Below are 25,207 nucleotides of genomic sequence, written 5' to 3'. Positions count from 1 at the left end.
CCACCCACCCTGAAATCTCCTCCTGCCAGGGTAGGGAGAAACAGTAAATAGATGGGGTTAGATGCTTGGGTAAAAATTTGTTGCAGAGTTTATCCTCTTTGTTTTCTGTAGAAGTTGGGAGGTATACATGACCATTCATAGTGGCAGAAGGCGGACCCCCATCGATCATAAGGTGATGGCATATCTCAAAGCAGGGTTCATCAACATTTTCCATTGTAGTTGTTGTGAAAATACAGTTCCCAACAAATGGTGACAGATATGTCGGGCCTTTTAGACAACACAACAGCTGGAGTGCAGAAGGTTGCTGAACCCTGCTTATAAGATTAGGAGATAGGACTAACCATTAAAGGGGATGTGATATCAGAAAATAACCTATTGTTTAAACCTAGTTTTATGTTGTTGTTTTTTTATGATTATTTTGAACATTACTATAATAAAATCTTTAAATTTTCACCCTGGCCACTAGGCCTAATTAAAGACTTAAACTTCCTGTTTGGTATATGGACTTTAGCAGTTATCCACTGACTCAGGCACTATCTGTTCTATAGATGTCTTCTGAGCTTCTAATCTGAGTATGCTCTAATGTGTGCAAAGGTATTGGGAGGAAGTGGGATGAGGGGAGCTGTGACATTGCCTATTGGGAATGGTGGAACTGGTGGTATCTACTGTATATAGAGGTGCTACCTGTCTGTAACGCTTGCAGCCGGTCTAGAAGCAGCGAGCAGGATTAGTGGACCCACTTGACCACAGAGGGGACCCAGGTTTAACTAAGCTAACCCTTTAGTGGGAGGGGTTTAACTAAGCGCACACTGCGAGGCAGGCGCCAGATACCACTTCCAGGGCAGTGACCGGGATTGTGTCAGCTGACCCCCAGGACAGGTGACGGACTCAGGAATAGCCGGGTACAGGTGGGGCGACTGATGCAGGCTGGACAGGCAGGTATGGACAGGAGAGGTGGCATGGCAGGAATAGACAGGTATGAGAAGGCAGGTACTGGAGATGGACACAGGGATAACAGGACAGGAGCTGAGGACCTGAGAACTAGCTAGGTAGCAGACTGGAAACTGACTAAAAGCATTGCACAGGCACCTCCCCTAATGGGAGGGTGCCACAAATAAACAGTGCCTCTTAGCCATAGGCTGAGAGGGATTTCCTGGAAATGGCATGTCGGCCCTTTTAAGAGGAGGGTCGGTGCGCATCTTAGGTGCACTCCCGGGGTCGGTGCGCATCTTAGGTGCACTCCCGAGAACCCTGTGCAGCTTGTATAGGGCCCAGGAGGAGAAGGAGGCAGCAGCACACGTGGATGGCTGGGGAAGGACGTGACCTGGCCAGGGCGATAATTAAGTCAGCGTCTCTGAAGAGATGCCGGTGCTACACTGTCATTGTAATCCTGTCTGACAATTATGAGACTGCTGAAAAGTCTTCTGTACAGAATATAAAGTGTGAGTCTAGTAGGCTAGTTTAAAAATTGATAAGTGTTCTGCATTGTTTGGATGTAAAATTTCCACTGATCTAATGATGTGTGGAAAACCAAAGGTTTGTGTATAGCATGTCAGTATGGGTGATGCCAGTCATCGATGTTATATCTTTAGTGGTTTTGGATGTTACTTATTGACTTTAGATGCTATAAATAGATGAGGTTAATTAAGGATATTGACACTCCCCAGACAAAGCCGATCAGGCGAAACATGAGTTGGGCAAGTGTGGATTCTGCTTTTTTTTATTTTTGCTGTCTTTAGTCATTGGAATTTTGTGAGTATAATGCAAACTTTGGGGTTTTGGGATTCATTATTGGTGGTCTTTCACTATTGGACTCTTCTTTGGCTTCCCCCACACCATTAGGTCAGTGGAAATTTTATATACAGTCAGTATTATTGTCAAAGCTTTGACCTTTGTATCTGCTGGTCAGAACCTGGTTGTGTACCTTTTATTGATCATACACATATTACATACTTGGAAGTGTGAACATGGGCCCTTTACCTGCTTTCATCCCTCCTTCCCCTCTGTACTTGTCGTCCGCCATATACTGACGGTGTATTAACCCTCTTCTAGGATGACAGTAAACAAGCTCAGTTCCTTGCCCTGGCGGTTGTGTACTTCATCTCTGTATTAATGGTGTCTAAATACCGCGATATCTTGGAACCTCAGCGGGAGACGGCGCGCTCGGCCAGCCAAAGTGCTCGGAACATTAGGCAGGAAATTAACTCACCGACGAGTACAGGTACGTGCCTTATGTCTGTATGGTCATTTAGTATTATCTATGTATTGCATTTATTTTGTATTGCTTCCTTTGTTTCAGCTTTATCAGTGTCTGGAGTATCAATGTGTGATTAATGGGATCAAAAATAAAGCAACACTTTTTACTATGGGGTCTAATTTTTCAATTCATAGCTAAAATTAGGGGTGCACAGCTTTATTGGCTGAAGGTCCACATAGGGCTCAATTACAAGTTGACATACAGTACATATGTTTTTCTGTTTTGTGAATTTTTACAAACTTCTATTTAGCCATGTTCTCTTCATATCTTTAAAGGGAATCTGTCAGCATGTTTTCACTGTGGAATCTGATAGCAGTATGATGTAGAGGCAGAGAGCCTGATTCCAGGGTTTTATCACTCACTGGACTGTTTTTTGCAATTGTGTTACAATCTCTGTTTTGTGTGATGTAGATGGAGCAGAGCTGAGACTTCTTGGCTTTGCATAATCCCGCCCACACCACTGACTGGCACCTTCCTGTGTACACCATGAATTGTTAGCTGCCAATCATTGGCGGGGTTATACATTACCTGGACTACCTGGCATGCTACACCTAGTCCGGCAGTGATAATCTCGTGCTGAGAAAACACTGACTGTATTGAAACTACAGCAAGCTGCAGAGCAAGAGACACATTCCTGGCTCTGGTTACATAGCAACAACCTGCTGACATATTGCCTTTAATACCTAGAACAAGACATGGCATTGACTATTACAAAAGGAAATATCTTATTTTGGATGCTTTCTTATTTATACTGTATATACCTTGTATCTCAGTTGGGGGTCTGTAAAAACAAACGGGTCTGTCTGCACAACTTTTTTTACCAACATATTGCTGCTGGATCTGTTCTAACAGATGATTACTGGACATGTGAACTTAACCTTACATGACCACTTTGTTCCTCCATTGCTGAAAAATATGTGTTTGAATTGATATTCAAATAAGGCTGGAATGCTTTGGACCTATGGAAGCACTTTTCAGGCCTCCGTCTCTCCAGCTCTATTCCTCGCCCAGCGTTGCCTTTTCTTGCATGACCAGCAAACGAGCTGTCAATCAAGCAGGAAAAGGCACCTCTGTGTGGGGAATAGTGCCATAGTGGCAGATACTTGTCAAGTGCTTCCATGCATTCAAAGCACTTCAGCCTGATTTGCATATTGATTCAAATGCCAATTTCTACGTAATGGATAAATGGATTTTCTAGCTAAAGGTATTGCTGAAATTGTCCCTTCTACGTGTTCATATACATAGTTTGTGATATCCCAACGATAGGTTCCCAATAAAGGGATCTGTCAGATTATTGCTGATTCCTAAACTTTAGGCAGCATAAGTCAGAGAGATTCTTGTTATTGGTTATTGCTGATATGTACATTTTACTCCATTTCAAAGAATACAAATGTTCAAACAATGGCTGGAGATGGTTTACGGAGATGACTTCTCATGTAGGGACGTCCCTGCCAGATTATCTCTACCCGCTCAACTTGATTGACAGTGCTCTCCCTATATACACACTGTCCTGTCATCCAGCTTCAGGTGGGGAGAATCCAGCCAGGACTACCTTCATGTATAGTCCTCCGTTACCTTATCCCTTCATACTGATTTAAAGCATGTTTTATATGAAATACAGCAACATTGCATTAGAGAGGGGTTCTCGGATTCTTGCTGCTCATTTTTTTGGAACCATCGGACCAGTTCCCTTTTAATGGTCTATAGGACCTTTCTTTGAGAATCGGAACATTGGCCGATATCATTAACAGTGTTCTTGATGTCTCACCAAATCAGGACAAGTGTATAACTGGAAGATCATTCTTGTGTAGCGACAACGTTAAATATTTTTTAAAGATATTAGATGGTTAGCCCATCTTTAAATCTCCTTTTTAACCAGTACTTGATTTTGAGTTAATAGAGTGAGGTCCACTGGTCAAGAACCTAATCTGTCAGGCAGTGCTGGATATAGATACAAAAAACATCTCTTAAAGCCCCATCACACAAAGAGATAAATCTGCGGCAGATCTGTGGTTGCAGTGAAATTGTGGACAATCGGTGCCAGGTTTGTGGCTGTGTACAAATGGAACAATATGTCCATGATTTCACTGCAACCACAGATCTGCCAAAGATTTATCTGTGTGTGACTGGGCCTTTAGGCTATGTGCCCACGCTGATTTTTTGCTGCTTTTTATCATGCTTTTTTAATTAATACTGCAACATAAAATGCTTCCCAGCAAAGTCTATGAGAATCCTGACTGGCTGTGCACATGTTGCTTCTATTTTTCCTTGCAGATTTTGTTGCTGAAAAAAGAAGCAACGTGTCAATTCTTTCTGCTCTCTTTTGCGTTTCTATAATCCAGTGCAGTACTCATGCTCAATCACTGCAGTGGATTATATCTGTCAGAGCTGCACTCGCAGCACTGACCGTTCGCCTCACACCATGCATACAGCATGGTCTGTGAGGCTGTCAGTTGCTCAGTAACCCAGGATCATCATGGCAGTGATCGGGTCCCTGTGATCACATTGCAGGGATCTGATCGCCAGGGAGAGGTAAGCGTTTCTTCTCTCTACCGCCTGAATTTTGTGATCACTTTGATCGCAGAATTCAGGGGGTTAAAGTATGAGTTGGTCCAAAGCAGAGAAGGACGTCATCAGAGGTGACCCAGAAGCTTTCAGGTTTCCAGTCCTGAATGTTCTTTGTTTCTAATTCACTGCAAACTTTCCATATAACAGTAGGCATTTAATTTCTTCTTATTTACCTCTTAAATGAAATCCATTCTGCAGGATGACAGAGGGGAAGGTATGCTTACTCATATTTGCATTTGCTTAGATTGCCTTTGACAGTTGCTTAAAACCAGTGACATATTAGGTTGGACAGTTTTATATGGCGCTGAACATTTTAGATTACAGCGGACAGTTTTATATTGTGTTTGAGAATTTACTTTTCTTTATTAAATGATGGGAGATTTTCACTCCAAGATTACCGGCCATCGTATGCTTCTGATACACCAGAAGGAGATTAGTATATACCATAGCCGGCTGCCTCGCTGTAGTGCAGTAATCTGTAACCTAAAGCTTTCCAGCTTCACCTGTAACGCCCAACATGCACCTATACCATACCGCTATAAGGGCTTATACTTGTAGGTAGACTACACAAGATTAGCCATTATTCGTGCGACCTTCTCTGATGTGGATATGCTAATAACACCAATATTTTATTTATTTTATTCTGATAATATTAATGGAATAAGTATGTATATATGTATTGTTATTTATATATATATATATATATATATATATATATATATATATATATATATATATAATGTATTTTTATATATATATATATATAATGTATTTTTATATATATATATATATATATATAATGTATTTTTATATATATATATATATATATATAATGTATTTTTATATATATATATATATATATATATATATATATATGTATTTTTATATATATATATGTATTTTTATATATATATATATATATATATATATGTATTTTTATATATATATAATGTATTTTTATATATATATGTATTTTTATATATATATATATATATTTTATAATATATATTATATAATATATATGTGTATGTATGTGTGTATATATATAATCAGGATTTATTTTTTCTTTATTTGATTATAAATGAATGGGTTTTTTTTTTTTATTTCTGTAAGGCAGAGGGATGTGTAATTAATTGTCTTAGGGGGCCACATGAGACACTTATGGGGAGCCAAACTAATAGGCTAAAATTTATTTCTGCTCAATATTAATATTAACTTAGTTACATAGTTACTTAGGTTTTAAAAAAGTTCCATCTAGTTCACCCTTCCTCCACCAGTTCTACATTTGGTCACTAAGTCATTTATAACCAACAATGTTGTGTGTACTGAGGAAATCATCCAGCCCTTTTTTAAAAGCTGTTATAGTATCTGCCATTACTACCTCTTGTGGTAGGGCATTCCACAGTCTGACTGCTCTAACTGTAAAGAACCCTTTCCTATTTAGCTGTTGGAATCGCTTTTCTTCCACTCGCAGTGAGTGCCCCCTGGTCCTTAGTACTGTCTTTGGAAGAAATAAGTCATGTGCCAGTCCTTTATATTGACCACACATGCATTTATACATATAAATGAGATCTCCTCTGAGACGTCTTTTTCTAAGCCAAACATATCTAACTTTATCACCCTGTCATCATATGGGAGGCCTCCATTCCTTGTAATAGTCTAGTTGCCCGCCTTTGAACTGACTCTAACTTCTGAATGTCCTTTTTAAAATGTGGAGCCCAAAACTGGATCCCGTATTCCAGATGTGGCCTTACAAGTAATTTATAGAGGGGTAACAATACGTTGGGATCACGGGATCTAATCTCGCTTTTTATACACCCTGGAATTTTGTTTGCTTTAGCAGCTGCTGCTTGACATTGAGTGCTGCTGCTCAGCTTATTTGTAATGAGAATACCCAAGTCCTTCTCCTGTTCTGTAGTCCCGAGTTTACTTCCATTTAATGTATATGCAGCTATAGGATTACTCCGTCCTAGGTGCATTACTTTACATTTATCAACATTAAATCTCATTTGCCAAGTATCTGCCCATTCTGACATCTTATCCAGATCTTTTTGTAATATTGTACTATTAAGGTCAGTTTTTAATATCCTACATAGTTTGGTGTCATCAGCAAAGACTGACACTTTACTATCAATCCCATCCACAAGGTTATTAATAAAGAGATTTAAAAGAATCGGTCCTAGCACAGATCCCTGCGGCCCCCACTGCTGACTATAGCCCATTTAGAGAATGTACCATTTATGACTACTCTTTGTTTTTTATCTTTTAGCCAATTCCTTACCCAGTTGCATATTGTGTCCCCTAGTCCTTGCTTCTGGAGCTTTAGTATAAGGCTATTATGTGGTACAGTATCAAATGCCTTTGCAAAGTCCAAATAAATCACATCAGCTGCATTACCAATATCCAGGTTTGCACTTACCCCCTCATAGAACCCCAACATGTTGGTTAGACACGACTTATCTTTCATGAATCCATGCTGTCAGTTATTACCGTATTTTTCGCTTTATAAGACGCACCGGAATATAAGACGCACCCCAAACTTAGACATAAAAAAGGTAAAAAAAAAGAAAAATGGGGTCCGTCTTATACTCCGGTGTTCTCTTACCGGAGGGGGGCAGCAGTGGTGGTGAAGCGGGGTCACAGGAGGCACAGGTTGTGCTGGCAGGCGCGGCAGGTCAGTGGCAGCGGGGTCCGTGGTTGCAGGTGCCGTGGCGTCCGTGGTTGCAGGCGCGGTGGCAGGATCCGTGGGGTCCGTGGTGGCGGCAGCAGCCGTGGCGGGTGAGCCGTGCAGCAGGCCAGTGCAGTGAGTGTCCGCGGTCCCGGTTCAGTGGTGGCAGCGGCGGCGACTGCTCAGTGGTGGCAGGGACTGCTCAGTGGTGGAGTGTGTCCGCGGTCCTGGTTCAGTGGTGGCAGCGGCGGCGACGGCTCAGTGGTGGGAGCGGCGGCAACTGCTTAGTGGTGGGAGCGGCGGCAACTGCTCAGTGGTGGAGTGTGTCCGCGGTCCCGGTTCAGTGGTGGCAGCGGCGGCGACGGCTCAGTGGTGGAGTGTGTCCGCGGTCCCGATTCAAGTAATGGCGCCCGAAGCGACGCATGCGCAGATGGAGCTCTCATCCAAGGGCTCCATCTGCGCACGCGCTGACTCCCGGAGCAGCGCGTGCGCAGATGGAGCTCTCATCCAAAAGCTCCACCGGCGCCATCATTGGAAAGTGGGACCGCGGACAACTGGTAAGCTGCACAGCCGCCCGCCCCGCATGCACAGAGTGGCAGCCAGCAGGCTGCCCGCCCACCCTGCGTACAAGCCGCCGGGTACCTGTGCTTGCGTGCGGTGGCAGCCGGGTACCCATGGCTGTGTGCGGGCGGCAGCTGGGTGACTGTGTGAGGGCGGCAGCCGGGTACCTGTGTGAGGGCGGCAGCCGGCTGCCGCCCGCACGGGCACCCGACTGCCACTCGCACACAGCACCCGGCTGCCGCCCGCACACAGCCATGGGTACCCGTCTGCCACCGCATGCAAGCACAGGTACCCGGCTGCCGACCCCACACAGCACCCGCTGCCGCCCGCACACAGCCACGGGTACCCGGCTGCCGCTGCACGCAAGTACAGGTACCCGGCCGCTTGCATGCAGCCACAGGCACCCAGCCGCCCGATCGCCTCAGACAGGACCCCCCCCCGGTACCGCTTTATAAGACGCACCCCCCATTTTCCTCCCAAAATTTGGGGAGGAAAAGTGCGTCTTATAAAGCGAAAAATACGGTATATTATTTTCTGCAATATATTTTTGCATGTCATCCCTTAAAATGCCCTCAAAAACTTTGCATACTACTGATGTCAGGCTTACTGGACGGTAGTTGCCTGGATCTATCCTCTTACCTTTCTTAAATATCGGTACCACATCAGCAATCCTCCAATCCTGAGGCACCAACCCTGTTACATGCGAGTCTAAAAAAGATGAGATACAGCGGTCTGTCGATTACGCAGCTCAATTCCCTCAATATTCGTTATATATATTCAATACATATTCGTTATATATATTCGTATATTAACTGTGAGATCCCGAGGGGAGAAGTACTAGAGAACAGGTAAGTTTCACATCGGTTAATTTCATATGCCTCCATGTATTGATTGTGGAGCGGTTGGCCCATGCAAATGGGCTGGGAAAAGTTGGGAAAGTTATATCTGGCTCAGCAATAAGTTAGTCACTGAAGCCTGTTTATTTCATTGTAATTTTGGGCTTGGTTTTTCCTGGAGAAATCAGTAGGAATGGCAGTGGGACTGGTTGCTCCCTTCTCCACATTCAATCCAGGGTTTTGATTCCTCACTGGATCAGCTGAAATAATCAGGAGGCATTCAGAACAGAGAGGCTGCTGAGGAGCGGTACAGGCTTATGGCTGCTGGGGCTGAGACTCCATACCTCCTCTGGCTGTGCTGAGGAACCCACACAGTAAGAGAATACTGTTTTGTTTGTTACATAGGTTTATTTTGTAGTTAGCATTCTGTTGTTAGTTAGTGGCCAGACGGCCTTAGACGTTTATTTTCCTGTTTTTGCATGTGTAACACTGAGGGATAAGTGTACACAATAAACACGGCAGTGGCCGTATCTGTTTGGAACCTGCCAGTCTGCCGCTGTCATCTGTGAATCCATAGCCACTCGCTTGGACCAAAGCAAAGATCCCAGCTGAGCTATATCCCCTGTCTCACATAACATATTATTAGAATTTTATTATAGTAATTATTGTATCATTTAATATTGAACATAATTAAGTATTCTGACATCTCCCTATATACTGTATGAGCCCACACACATCTCTTCTATATATAGTATGAGCCCACACACAGCCCCCCACATACAGTTTGAGCCTCCCCATAAACCCCTACATACAGTATGACCCCCCCACATAGCTCCTTACATACAGAATGAGCCCCCCCACATAACCCTCTATATACAGTGTAAACCTCCAGATAGCCCCTGTATATACAGCATGAGCCTCCATATAGCCTCATAGATACAGCATGAGCCCTCAGATAACCTCCTGTGTTACACCAAAAATAAGCCCGAGCAGGTTTTATCAGCCTCTTTGGAGTATGGTTAAAATATAAGCTCTACTCCAAAAATAAGCCCTTGTTTCGGATCAGATTACTATTACTATCCTGAAATAGGGCTTGGACAGCTCTTTCAGGGTATTTACCATTCATTGATATACATTGCCTCATTGTGTTGTTGTAAGCGCCCTAAAGTTTATAGCCAGATGCCAGGTAGTTAATGTAATGAATATTCATCCCTCTTCCCCACCCATAATCCTGCCCACCTCTCTGGCGACGTCAGTGATTGGAACTTGTGTTAATGAAAAAATGAATATTCACCCACACGCTTCTCTGCCTATTCCTCTGCTGGCGTCAATGATTGGAACTTATGTTAGTAAAAAATTTATATTGAGCCACCTTCCCCCACCCTCCCCCCTATGTGGCGTCAATTTTTTATTCAGACTGTCGTATTACTGCCCAAGGATCGCAGTGCAATGCTCACACTGGCCGGCGGCTCTCCTCTCCTGAGCTTAACAGCTGCATAGAAATAAACGGTGATGCCCTCGGGTCAGTAGAGCCATCGGCCAGTGTGAGCAGTGCTCTGCAATGCTCGGGCAGTATTACAAAGTCTGAATGAATCACTGATCCCACGCAGAGGGGTGGGCAGAGGACGGGGGTGAATATTCATTTTTTTCATCTAAATTTCAACCACTGATGCCAACAGAGGCAGAGGAGTGGGCAGGATTATGGTGGGGGAAGGTGTAAATATTAATTTTTCATTAACGGTAGCCCAATCACTGCCTCCAATATAAAATATAAGACATCCCCAGAAAATAAGCCCTAGCCCATCTTTTGGAGCCAAAAATAATAGAAAACACTGTCTTATTTTCGTGAAAACACGGTACTTCATGAGCCCTTTCATTGCGTTCTACTGTATATACTTTATGAGCTCCTTATAGCCTCCTATATACATTGTGAGCCTCCACATAGCCTCCTATATATGTTATGAGACCTCACATAGCCTCTTATATACTTGGAGCCCTCACATAGCCTCCTATATACATCAGATAAATTAGATGATCATTTCTAAGGACGATCGTGTCTGAAACGCATAGATCGGAGGAGTTATGTTTTATTCCTTCTTCCCCCTTTTTTAACCATTATTGGAATAAAATGAAATTTTAACTTTAAGTTTCTATGGACATTCTTTGTGCTGAGGATCCGCTTTTTTAGTGTGAGCCCATACACATGGGGGAAAAAAACACCAAATACCTCACTCCTGTTCCCCAAGCGCTCTGCTCTACTAACCCTCCTCAAAGAAGGTGCTCTGGTGTGACGTCATTGCTTCTCCTGTCTGACGCTGATTGGTGGAAAAGGAGCAGATAACGGTGACATTGGGCGGTGGGCAGCAACACCGGCCAGGCAGTGGAGGAGGGCATGGTGTGGCCCATGGTCCATTATTTTCAGCTCTTTGGCTGTCTTGATCCACGGGCTGGACTAGAACAGCTAGAGGGCCGGATGTGCTTTAAGATATTCTTTACTTACACTTTTTTAAGTGTTTTAAAATAATTTAATTGAAAAATCCACCATGGGTGTTTTTTATTCAGTTAAATGTTGTACTGGTGAGGGTTCTTTTTTCAAGATTTTATAGTTTAGATCTCATTGCCTATGTTGCCGACCACCTGTACACAATTGTAGATTACACCGCTCAATGTGAATTGTGCCTGAGCGAACGTAAAAGCCCTTTTCTAACCTCTCAAATGGATAAATAGATCCACTCTCTCCACAGATTGCAATTCTATCAGAGGTTGAAAGGTTTTAAAAAAATAAAAACCTAACATGTCAGGCCCCAGCGTCTCCCCAGAGCCTCTCTGTCTTTTTAGTTTGTGTCCACGTTCATCGCGCTGTAAAACTAATGCCGCACAAAGTGCTTGCACTCTCCATCTCTTTCTCTGCACACTGTGGTTCCGCTCCATTTTCACTCTCGATGCTGATGGCTCTGCCCTGTGGGAAGACGCTCCCCAACGCTTGTCTGGACTCTTACATCAATGTTGCATTTTCACCTTCTGAAGCTTCGGAGCTTTAGTTTTACAGTGCTTCATTTGTCTCCTGTACAATGCAATGTTCCTTTTTTATCCATAGAAGAAGAAAGAAGACCGACCGCAGCAGCTTCACTGCCGGAAAAACTTTATTGTAGTTGCAGGTGCATTAAAAAATCAGCAGTACGGGACCGAGATGCAGGATCCCTCACCTGAGGACGACGGCCGTTTCGCCTGCAAATCAGGCTTCCACACGGGTCCACCAGGAAACCTGCATCTCGGTCCCGTACTGCTGATTTTTTAATGCACCTGCAACTACAATAAAGTTTTTCCGGCACTGAAGCTGCTGCGGTCGGTCTTCTTTCTTCTTCTATGGATGGATTTGGACTTCCTACTTTTCCGACCAGCACGCTCTGACCGGACCTTCTCTGAACTGAGAGCTGCCTTCCTCACACGTGGATTTACCGTTCAAGGTAACACAGATGGTTTGAGTGGTGCAGGATTTATTTCTACCGCTGCTGCAATGTTCCCTTTTTACACTGATTGGAAAACTCCTTTTACTTGTCGGGCTGTTTGAGTATGGTTTATAGAACTGTAACCATTATGATTTTGTCACATTTATTTGACAAATATACTGCCTTGAAGAAGTATTCATACCCCATGAACTTTTCTACATTTTTTTTTACATTCCACCCATAAAATTAAATGCATTTTATTGGAATTTTGTGATATAACAACACAAAGTACCAAGTATTTGTGAGGTTTAAAAGAAATGATACATGGGTTTCAATATATTTTAAAAATATAATCTGAAAATTGTCACATGCATTTGTATTCAGCCCCCTGTAGTCTGATGCTCCTAAATAAAATTCCGAGTGACCAATTGCCTCCAGAATTCAACTAATTTAGTTAATTGGGTCCGCCTGTGTATAATTAATTCTCAGTATAAGTACATCTGTTCTGAGGTTTGTTTGAGAATATTATGAATCAAACCAAGGAACACACCAGACAGGTCAGGGATAAAGTTGTGGAAAGAAGTTAAGCAGGGTTAGGTTAAAAAAAAAATTTAGTTGAAGCTCTGACCATCTCATGGAGCATTGTTCAATCCATCATCCAATAATGAAAGGAGTATGGCAAAACTGCAGACCTAGGGACAAGGCTCACAGTATTCCCTGAGGTCTTGTGTTTAAGTTACTCTATTACCCTGTGAGCCATAACCCCTTGTGAGATTTAACCCCCTTAGTGACAAAAACAATTTTTACCTTAATGGCCAGACCAATTTTTAGAAATCTGACCAGTGGCACTTTATGCAGTAATAACTCTGGAACACTTCAATGGATAACTACAGCTGTTGTGTGAAGGCCTCAGAGGTTTGTTTCAGAACATTATGGATCAAACCAAGGAACTCACCAGACAGGTCAGGGATAAAGTTGTGGAGAAAAGTAAAGCCGGGTTAGGTTATAAAAAATAAAATAAAATTCAAGTTCTGAATATCTCATGAAGCACTGTTCAATCCATCATTCAAAAATGAAAGGAGTATGGCACAACTGCAAACCTATCAAGACATGGCTGTCCACCGTCCACCTAAAGTGACATCCTAAGCAATGAGGGGACTAATAAGATAAGCAGCCAAAGAGGTCCATGGCCACTCTGAAGGAGCTGCAGAGATCCACAGCTCATGTGGAAGACTGTGTCCTGGTCAGATGAGGCCAAAGTAAAACTTTTTGGGCTAAATGCAAAACGCTACAAATGCACATCACAATTATAAAATTTATATTTGTAAAATATTTAGAAAACCCTGTACCATGTCCTTTACACATTCACAAATCCTTGCTACTTTGTGTTGGTATATCACATAAAATCCTAATAAAGTATATTTACTTTTGTGGGTGTAACGTGAAAAAAAATGTGGAAAAGTTCACGGGGTGTGAATACTTTTCCAAGACACTGTACAATTGCCTACTACTAATCATATATTAAAACCTCTGAAGAATTTTTTGAAAAGGATCTGTCCACTTTCCTGACCTAACTGTTAATAAATTCTTGTAAAATAACAGTTCTGGAGCATAGTTTCTTAGAACAATGCATAATGCCATTTCTTTGTTATTAGTCCCAGAAATGCATTTGCAGAGATTGTGGAGACACGGGGCTCAGTGAATGCTCTCGTCCACTAAAACCCGCCGCCTTTAGAAAGACAGCGTGGCTCAGGGCTCATCCCAACTGAACGCCGGCCTCCTTAACCGTGGGCGTAACACTACTCAGATAACACAGGGTGAGGGAACCACAATAATTAGACTTTGTTGGATCCCCAAACAATTAACGGCACATAACCAGCAAAACACACAAATGTAACAGGCAACAGAGTCTCACCCTTCCGCTGGCTCACCAGGGATTTAGAATGTCCATGCCTCACAGGTTCCAGGGCTACTTACTCCAATCCAGCAGCACCCCGCTTTCGGCGGGCACCCACCGTGACTGGAATAACGCCAGGTTTAGGAAGCTGGCTGAGGTCTGCAAAGTCTGTACCAGGTGACTGAACTGTCCCAACCTGAGTGTCCTCCTTAGGTAGTCCTGGTATGATGTTACAATCCTGGCAGCCGGAGTCGAAATCCCTAGGCTGTGGATATGGTCTCCAACCGGAACCGGAGTCCCTAGATTGAAGCCATAAGATATCCTGATCCTCTAGTCAGCTCCAAAGAGCTTAGACTGGATCCATCAGCAATCCATCCACAACCACAACAAAACATGGTGACTTAAAGAAATCCCCTTTTATAGCCTCAGCTCTCCCTTTGGATTCACTGCGTCCTCATCGGATTGGTTGGACAAGATTGCTTCTCCCATTGGATGAATTTCAAGCTGCATGGATAATGTTCATTTAAATGATGTGCATAGAAAGACTGAGGATATCTACATGGAGTCTGCAAGTCACAGACTCGACAATGGCTACTAAGGTAATCACATTAGCAATACACAACTACAATGCAATGGTTACTGAAAAAGTCTGGAGAACAATACGTCTGGCTTTCAGTGGCCAACACAATTACATTGAGTCAACAAGAGTCTTGTAAAAACAATGAGGGACTTCTCCCCCGTCTATAGACAATCTATCATGCTGTCTGGCTGAATTTTAAGAAACTTTAACCCATGAGATTCCATGTCATCACACAGAGGACCTGTCACCAGGTCAAAGGTGGCCAGTTTTTTCTTATATAATTCCATTGCCATTTGGAGTATGACTGTTTTTGTAATTTATTTTTAATTATTATTTTTTCTTTTTTAATCCGCCATACTGTTCCAGAGATATGGGCCTTTTTATTTATTGCAGATTTTCTCTGGGGACTTGTTTTTAGGCTATTTACCCTGTGAGCCACGACCCCTTGCAAGATTTAACCCCCTTAGTGTCAGAGCCAATTTTTACCATAATGACCAGACCAAATTTTAGAAATCTGACCAGTGGCACTTTATGCGGGTAATAACTCTGAAACGCTTCAACGGATCCCAGTGATCTTGATAATGTTTATTCATGACATATTGTACATCATGTTAGTGGTAAGATGATATTTTTTATCCATGAAAAAATCAGAAATGTGTCAAAAATTTAAAACTTTTAATTTTTATGCCCTTAAACCAGAGAATTATGTCATATAAAATAGTTAATAAACAACATTTCCACATGTCTACTTTACATCAGCTCAATTTTTGAAACAATTTTTTTTATAGGCAGTTGGAAGGGTTAAAAGTTTATCCGCAATTTCTAATTTTTCTAACAAAATTTACAAAACTAATTTTTAGAGCCCACATCACCTTTGAAGTGACTTTGAGGGGCCTAGGTGACAGAAAATACCCAAAAGTGACACCATTCTAAAAACTGCACCCATCACTGCTCAAAACTACATCCAAGAAGTGTATTAAACCTTCAGGTCTTTCACAGGAATTAATGCAAAGTGGAATAAAAAAAACCCTAAATTTTAACTAGAAATGTTGCTTTAGCCCTAATTTTTTCACTTTTAGAAGGAATACCACGACAAAATGGACCCCAGATGTGTTACCCAGTTTGTTCTGAGTGCGCTGATACCCCACATGTGGTGAGAAAACTTTGTTTGGACACAAAGACAGGCTCGGAAGGGAAGGAGCAATATTTCAACTTTGGAAAGAAAGTTTGGCAGAAATAGAATGCGTGCACCGTGTTGCATGTGCAGGGCCCCTAAGGTACCTAAACAGCAGAAACCCCAACAAGTGACCCCGATTTTGGAAATTAGATTCCTCAAGGATTTTATCTAGGGGCATAGTGAGTACTTTGAACACACAAGTACTTCACAGAATTTGTTTAAATTAGGTTGTCATATTGAACATTTTCATTTTATTCACAAAATTGTTGCATTAGGACCAAGTTTCTCACTTTTACAAGAGGTAACGCCAAAAAGTGAACCCCACAGTTTGATACACACTTTTTATGAGCACAGTGATACTCCACATGTAGTCGAAACATTTGGACAAACTGGAGAGCTCAGAAAGAAAGGAGCAATATTTGAATGTTGGAAAGCAAATTTGGCTTAAAAATATTTACTGCAGGTAGCATGTCTCGTTTGTAGAGCCCCTGATGTACCTAAACCATAGAAGCCCCCCACACGTGACCCCATTTTATGTTTTCTTCCTCTAAAATGTTATTTTAGCCCCAAATTTGTAATTTTAATAATGGATAATAGCAGAAAACGGACCTCATAACTTGTTATGCAATTTCTGCCGAACACCGTGATACCCCATCCATGGTCAAAAACCAATGTTTGCGCTATTTGATTTTTGGAATCCAAATTTAGACAACGTGTTGCATGTGCAGCGCCCCTGAGGTGTCATAAATGCAGAAAGACCCACGTGACCCCATTTGACAAACTAAACCCTATAATTCTGCTCGCCAGATTTGTCCTGTTTGTTAGCATTTATTCACTCCCTTCTCATCACTTTTCTAAAATGTCTAGGAAAGGTGACATGGCGAAGTTACCAAATTCATTAAATAAGTTTTACAGACTTACCACACCATTAAAGAGGTTTTCCTGCCTTATGATGTTGATGACCTATCCTTAGTAATATTACATCTATAGTGGGTGGGGGACACACTGCATTACCCCAACCATTAATTGCTTTATGTAGACATTGCAGAATGGGACTGATCTGCAGTGCTCTGCAGCAACCACATATGAGAGAAATTGATGACACCCTGACCACACTCTGATCACTGTTGGTCCTTTTTCTCATTTGGGGAAAACTGCAATGTACTGGTAGACACAAACAGAAAGGGGCCCCTGTGCAAGAACAGTATATGGGCCCCTATGCAAGAACAGTATATGGGCCCCTATGCAAGAACAGTATATGGGCCCCTATGCAAGAACAGTATATGGGCCCCTATGCAAGAACAGTATATGGGCCCCTATGCAAGAACAGTATATGGGCCCCTATGCAAGAACAGTATATGGGCCCCTATGCAAGAACAGTATATAGGGCCCTATGCAAGAACAGTATATAGGGCCCTATGCAAGAACAGTATATGGGCCCCTATGCAAGAACAGTATATAGGGCCCTATGCAAGAACAGTATATAGGGCCCTATGCAGGAACAGTATATAGGGCCCCTATGCAAGAACAGTATATGGGCCCCTATGCAAGAACAGTATATAGAGCCCTATGCAAGAACAGTATATAGGGCCTCTATGCAAACACAGTATATGGGCCCCTATGCAAGAACAGTATATGGGCCTCTATGCAAGCACAGTATATGGGCCCCTATGCAAGCACAGTATATGGGCCTCTATGCAAGCACAGTATATGGGCCCCTATGCAAACACAGTATATGGGCCCCTATGCAAGAACAGTATATAGGGCCCTATGCAAGAACAGTATATAGGGCCCTATGCAGGAACAGTATATGGGCCCCTATGCAAGAACAGTATATGGGCCCCTATGCAAGAACAGTATATAGAGCCCTATGCAAGAACAGTATATGGGCCTCTATGCAAACACAGTATATGGGCCCCTATGCAAGAACAGTATATGGGCCCCTATGCAAGAACAGTATATGGGCCTCTATGCAAGCACAGTATATGGGCCCCTATGCAAGAACAGTATATGGGCCTCTATGCAAACACAGTATATGGGCCCCTATGCAAACACAGTATATGGGCCCCTATGCAAACACAGTATATGGGCCCCTATGCAAACACAGTATATGGGCCCCTATGCAAGAACAGTATATGGGCCTCTATGCAAACACAGTATATGGGCCCCTATGCAAGAACAGTATATGGGCCTCTATGCAAACACAGTATATGGGCCCCTATGCAAGAACAGTATATGGGCCCCTATGCAAGATCAGTATATGGGCCCTTTGCAGCCCAGGAGCTCATAAAAATGCAAAATTGCATCTGCTTTGCAGGTACAAATTGGCCCCACAGCTTCTTGGGGTTGCACCAATGATATGTCCGTTCCTGTGTGAATGAGGCCTTAGGCTATGTGCCCACATTGCGTTTTTATGTGCAGAAAATCTGCACATAAAAACTCATATTTTGGCAGGAAAAAAGCATCTGAAAAAATGTGCACTTTTTTTTATTGCGTTTTCCCATGTTTTTTTGTGCGTTTTATAATCATGGTGATGGCGGTGGTTCAGGCACTGTGCCCCCGCGGTCACCACAGAGTCTGCGGCTGATGTTATAGCTGGGACCCGGCTCCCTCTGCTCGGAACGGTGCCCGTGCCGCTTCCAGCAGCATTCAGAAGGCAGGGAGAGGTATAGCTTACCTCTCCCTGGCGGTTGGGTCCCTGGAATGCAATCACAGGGACCCGATCGCTGCCATAGTAACCCTGGGTTGTCACCATGATGACCCCGGGTTACTGAGCTACAGAGAGCTTCACACACCATGCTGTATGCACGGTGTATGAGACAAAGTGCTGAAATATAATCTCCTGTAGTGATAAAGCATTGCAGGGGATTATAGGAACACAGGAAATAAATGCAGAAACAATTGACATGCTGCTTCTTTTTTCAGCAACAAAACCTGCAAGAAAAAAAAGCAGCGTGTGCACTGCAAGTCAGGATTCTCATAGACTTTGCTGGGATACTTTTTCCTTACTTTTATTGATTTAAAAAAAGCAAGGAAAAATGCATGAAAAAAATGCCATGTTGGCACAAGACCTAAGAGGGAGGAAAGTGTCTGGCGCAGGTATATGCTGGGTGTGTATATAATCTGTGCTGCCCACACCTTTATCTGTAGCTTATACATAAATGACTATGCATGTACTTACCTCCAGCATTATTGACACTTTCCATAAAAATTACCAAAAATCAATAGAAAATAATGTAAAACTATATCCCATGTGCAAATAAAAAACATTGTAACCAATTTTTTTCTTTGAATTGTTTTGTGAGTGAATGGTATGTGACATCTCCCGTCTGTGCTTAGCTATTTATTGGTCTTTTCTTGCCCCCGGGGCTTGCGGTTAGGTTTGGTAATTTTGTCATTGGATATGTTGTATTTTGTTACATCTGCAGCTTGCTCTGATGTAACAGACTAATCTCCGAGCTTTGGTGTATGTGAATAGATTTACATCTATCGCCTCGCTCCTCTGGGACTCCTCTGGGTGTGGACCCTCCGCTCAATATCCTCAAACTGATGTCGCCCAGAGACCTTGTCCATCAACTTGTCCACCTCTACTCAGCGCTTTGTGTGAGCAGATGGCACACTTCTGACCTCTCACCACCCTAACCTTAAAGGCCATGGTTGTGCTGATATTGTAGAGCATTTACTTTATATTATTTTTTTTTATTTTTTCCAGTTTTTAGATTTGTTAATAGCCTCTGGAGCTTTGTTTTTGTTTTTAGTTTTTTCTTGATTTAGTGATTTTAATTCTTCCATAGGCGTCATTGGCGTAGAAAGGGACAGCTATCACCGCCGATGGGCAATTTGCATAATGTTCTTGTCATTTAATACACCATTTTTAACACCTATGTAAAAAAAATTATGAATGATCAGGAAATGGTTAATGGTTTGGCTTGAAGAATGACATATTTACAAATACAATATAAAAGTTACAAAAAAAGTCACTTATTCTGGCGTAAATCGCATTGAAAATACGCAAAAATTTAACATGTGAGTTGCGCAAAAATTTTTCCAACTTTTAGGGTATGTGCGCACGTTGCTTTTTACCTGCTTTTTTGCTGCTTTTTCTTCTGCGCTGTTTAATGCCAAAATGGATGTGTTCTTCTATTCAAGCAAAGTCTATGGGAATTTGGGTTTCTTGTTCACACTATGTTGTTCAAAATGCTGCCTTTTTGTGGCAGAACTTTGGTCAAAAACTCAGCTTTTCAAAGAAGCAACATGTCAATTGTTTTTGCCATTTGGGTTTTGCACTGCAAAGCTGAGTTTTTGACCAAAGTTCTGACACAAAAAGGCAGCATTTTGAACAACATAGTGTGAACAAGAAACCCAAATTCCCATAGACTTTGCTTGAATAGAAGAACACATCCATTTTGGCATTAAACAGCGCAGAAGAAAAAGCAGCAAAAAAGCAGGTAAAAAGCAGGTAAAAAGCAACGTGCGCACATACCCTTAGAGTTTTCACGCTTGTTTCGACAAGTTCTGCCAAAATGGATGGAGCTAGGTTGGGACGAGCTGTGGTGTTTGTTACAACAGAACTGTTACTCCAGTTATCAACTGGAGTAAGACGTGTGGTGAGGCACACAACACTTGTCAGACGCATAGATCAGAAGCATCTGACTTCAACACTTCTCATCAGGATCAGCGTGAAAAAAACAACCAACCTTGATGAATCAGGGCCATTGTCTTATGCATATAGATGGGGTTTCCACAACTCCTTCGTCACACAAAGTAAAATGTATGCTGAGCTTTATATTTTTGTGGATTCTGTTGGCACATTAGCCCAAAGCAGATTACATAAATTGAATAGGAATAAACTTCATGTGGATCCGTGGTACTTTACACACTCAGGCAGAGAGATTTCTGCAGGTGGATGTTGTACATCAACCATATACATTGAAGTCCATTGTAAGCTCTAAAGCAGGGGTGGGCAATTAATTTTCCCATGGGGCCGCATGAGAAATTGGGTTTGGTTTAGAGGGCCGGACTAATATAATTACCTCAGTTCTACCCAATATATTACATCACTACACCCCCTCCATATACTACACCTGTAATAAACTACACCAGTACACCCCTATATACTACACCTGTATTATACTACACCCCCCATATACACCTGTATTATACTACACTCCCTCCATATACCTGTAATATACTACACCCCCATATACACCTGTATTATACTACACCACTATATAATACACCTCCGATATACTACATCATTACACCCCTATATACTACACCTGTAATATACTACATCACTACACCCCATATACTACACCTGTAATATAGTACACCCCCATATAGTACACCTGTAATATACTACACCTCCATATAGCACACCTGTAATATACTACATCACTACACCCCATATACTACACCTGTAATATAGTACACCTCCATATAGCACACCTGTAATATACTACAACTCCACATAGTACACCTGTAATATACTACATCACTACACCCCATATACTACACCTGTAATATACTACAACTCCACATAGTACACCTGTAATATACTACATCACTACACCCCATATACTACACCTGTAATATAGTACACCCCCATATAGCACACCTGTAATATACTACAACTCCATATAGTACACCTGTAATATACTACATCACTACACCCCTATATACACCTGTAATATACTACATCACTACACCCCATATACTACACCTGTAATATACTACACCTCCAGATAGCACACCTGTAATATACTACACCTCCATATAGCACACCTGTAATATACTACACCTCCATATAGCACACCTGTAATATACTACACCTCCATATAGCACACCTGTAATATACTACACCTCCATATAGCACACCTGTAATATACTACGCCTCCATATAGTACACCTGTATTATACTACACCTCCATATAGTACACCTGTAATATACTACACCTCCATATAGCACACCTGTAATATACTACACCCCCATATGTCACACACCCTGCTCCCCATACAGCCTGCACCCCCATATCACACACACTACACCCCCATATGTCACACACCCTGCCCACATATTTCACCCTGCCTGTACCCCAACTTACCCCTCTCAAACACTCTGCACCCCTTCACATCCTTCTGTCAGTCTGCAGCTCTCATATGCCACTCACCCTGCAACTCCATCTTCCCACATATGCACTCACCCTGCAACTCCATCTTCAAACATATGCCACTCACCCTGCAGCTCCATGTTCCCACATATGCCCCTCACCCTGCAGCTCCATCTTCCCACATATGCACTCACCCTGCAACTCCATCTTCCCACATATGCACTCACCCTGCAGCCCCCCTCCCCCTCATGTCCCCTCTTTTCTCATTACCAGTCATCATGTGTCCACATCTCCTTCAGGATTCAGTATCTTGCTTTCTCCCCGGCATCCTGTGTCTCCTCCCGCACAGTCACATGGGCGTGACATCATCGCAGGTCCTACAGTGCAGGATGAATTATTCCTCTGCTGTGCTGCTTCTTCTCCTGCCCGGCGGGCGGGAACTTTTGAAATGACACACGCAGTGCAGTACTGACAACGTCAGAGCGCGCGCGTGTGTCACTGACAATTAGTGCCGGCAGGGAACAGAGGAAAGACTCCTGCGTTCCGCTGCCTGCACTGACTGTGCGGACCTGCACAGGATCTCTCCTTGCTCGGCACGCTGCAGCCCGGCTCCACTGCACCGGCTGAAGACGGGCGGGCCGGTCACAGAGAGCAGGCGGGCCGGATGTGGCCCGCGGGCCGCCCTTTGCCCAGGTCTGCTCTAAAGGGTGCTTTACACGATACGACATCGCTAACGATATATTGTCGGGGTCACGTCGTTAGTGACGCATATCCGGTGCCACATCGCAGCGTGTGACACCAATGAGTGACAATCAACTAGCGCAAAAACGTGAAAAATCGTTGCTCGTTGACACGCCGTTCATTTCCTTAATATCGTTGCTGCTGCAGGTACGATGTTGTTCGTTATTCATGCAGCAGCACATCGCTATGTGTGACACCGCAGGAACGACGAACATCTCCTTACCTGCGTCCGCCAGCAATGAGCAAGGAAGGAGGTGGGCGGCATGTTCCGGCCTTGCATCTCCGCCCCTCCTCTGCTATTTGACGGCTGCCGTGTGACGTCGCTGTGACGCCGCACGAACTGCCCCCTTAGAAAGGAGGCGGATCACCGGCCAGAGCGACGTCCAGGGAAGGTAAGTCCGTGTGACGGGGGTAAGCGAGGTTGTGCGCCACGGGCAGCGATTTGCCCGTGACGCACAACTGAGGGGGGCTGGTACGCTCGCTAGCGATATCCGTACCGATATTGCAGCGTGTAAAGGCAGAATATAATCTTTTAGTGGTAATGCAGACTGTTTAATGTTCTGAATCAGTAAATTAGACCCCCATCCAGTTTAATAATATATTAAAGGAACTCTATCACCAGGTTTTTGCCACCTAATCTGAGAGCAGCATAACGTAGGGGCAGAGATCCTGATTCCAGTGATGTGTCTCTTACTGGGCAGCTTAGTGTAGTTTTGATTAAAATCTCTGTTTAATCAGCAGTAGATTATCATTGCAGGACTACTTGGTGTGTGCCAGATAGTCCAGCATATTCATGAGCTCTATATAACTGCTAGATCTGCAGCAGAGAAAACATTGACTTTATCAAAATGGCTGCAAACAGGTCAGTAAGTGACACATCTCTGTGTGAGAAAATACAATCCATTTTGTTCTTCTAGAAACCATCTTGTCTTATAACTGAATGATGCCAGAGGGCTCAGCTAACAATGATGGGCGCGGAAGTTTCACATTTCCATACACACTTCTGCTGCTCTTATTGGTGCATAGTTCTGTGGTGGTATTTCTTTGTTTGGGATACTATACAAAATGGTCACATGATGTAATAAAGCACAAACTTACAGTACACCACAAAGTGTGTGTTCTGCAATGATTTCCCAAGCGCTTGTAAAACAAATCTAACTGAGTTGGAGTTCCAATGGTATATGAGCAGTGTATTTGGCTCACAGCTTGAATCTGGGTCTCTGTCTCTACATTATTCTGCTCTCAGATTAGGTGGCAAAAACCTGCTGACAGATTCCCTTTAAGACATTAATTTGAATTTGATCGAAAAATGATGAAATGATAAAAGGTGAAGATTGACTTAAAGGGTAGAGATGCATCATTACAGCAGGCAGGGGTCAGAGGTTTACTGCATCTTGAGATTGAACCTAATATTTTTTTGTCTTCTTGCTTTAGATACACCAGCTCTGTTTCCCGATCTCAAGGATAAAGAAACCCCCACACCCATTGAAGAACTGCATTTAGAAAGCTCTATTCCCCACACGGACTCGGGCATTGGAGAAGAGCACATAAGCAGCATACTCAATGGAACTGATCTAGACAGTAGCACAAGCCCAGACGTCATGGGTGAACTATTGTCCACGTTGTCATCCGATGTGAAGAAGTCGCAGGAGAGTTTAACAGACAGTCCTAGTGATCTGCTAAAACCAGCTCCCTCCATATCTAGCATCAGCCAAAGCAAAGGAATCAATGTGAAAGAAATTCTGAAAAGTCTAGTGGCAGCTCCATTTGAGATGGCCGAGGCCGGGCCCGACCCAGTACCTTACCCAGACCCTGCACTCAAAAGGGAAGCCCAGGTCATTCTTCCCATGCAGTTCCATTCATTTGACAGGTATGGCTTCATATTAACTCCACTCTCTCTCTTCGTCATCCTCATAATGTATATTCCCAGTATACTGTATATCGCTGTGTAATTTGCTGAGAATTTCATGTTGGTTTTCGTATATACACATCTGCTCAGACACACTGCTGTAGTTAATGCCCAGTTTCCCTGATAATTGCAGTTTATTATTTCACAGTGATGAAAGACTGATGTGATTTGTTCTACATCGGAATGATTGCGTCATCGGCTAAACAGTGTAAATGGAAGGTCACCTGCTGAAACCGGGCAGCACCTTATTACCCCCCCCACATATGGAGATTTAGTGAGAAGACACTAAATTGAGAACCAGGAGTGAAAATGCAAACTTAGCCTGATTCCGACTTCTACGTTTTTGGGGGATTTTTTTTTTTTTTGCATAAGAAAAAAAAAAAATTCACTGGTTCTCATCAGTGCATTAGATTTAAAGGGAATCTGTCAGCAGGTTTTTGCTGTCTCATCTGAG

General features: G+C 42.9%; 1 protein-coding gene across 4 annotated transcripts in view; it reads left to right on the top strand.

The window, feature by feature from the left end:
- Window positions 1–25,207, top strand: part of NBEA (neurobeachin) — a 1,081,445-nt gene that overhangs the window by 506,625 nt on the left and 549,613 nt on the right. For all 4 annotated transcript variants that reach the window (XM_075337333.1, XM_075337330.1, XM_075337331.1 and 1 more), the window contains 2 exons: window positions 2,053–2,221; window positions 24,279–24,714. In XM_075337333.1, the coding sequence (XP_075193448.1) occupies window positions 2,053–2,221; window positions 24,279–24,714 (605 nt within the window). The remainder of the gene's footprint in view (window positions 1–2,052; window positions 2,222–24,278; window positions 24,715–25,207) is intronic.

The sequence above is a fragment of the Anomaloglossus baeobatrachus genome, chromosome 2, assembly GCF_048569485.1.
Source record: "Anomaloglossus baeobatrachus isolate aAnoBae1 chromosome 2, aAnoBae1.hap1, whole genome shotgun sequence".
Lineage (NCBI taxonomy): Eukaryota > Metazoa > Chordata > Amphibia > Anura > Aromobatidae > Anomaloglossus > Anomaloglossus baeobatrachus.
Note: the sequence above shows the minus strand (reverse complement) of the source record. Positions and strands in the feature narration are given on the sequence as shown.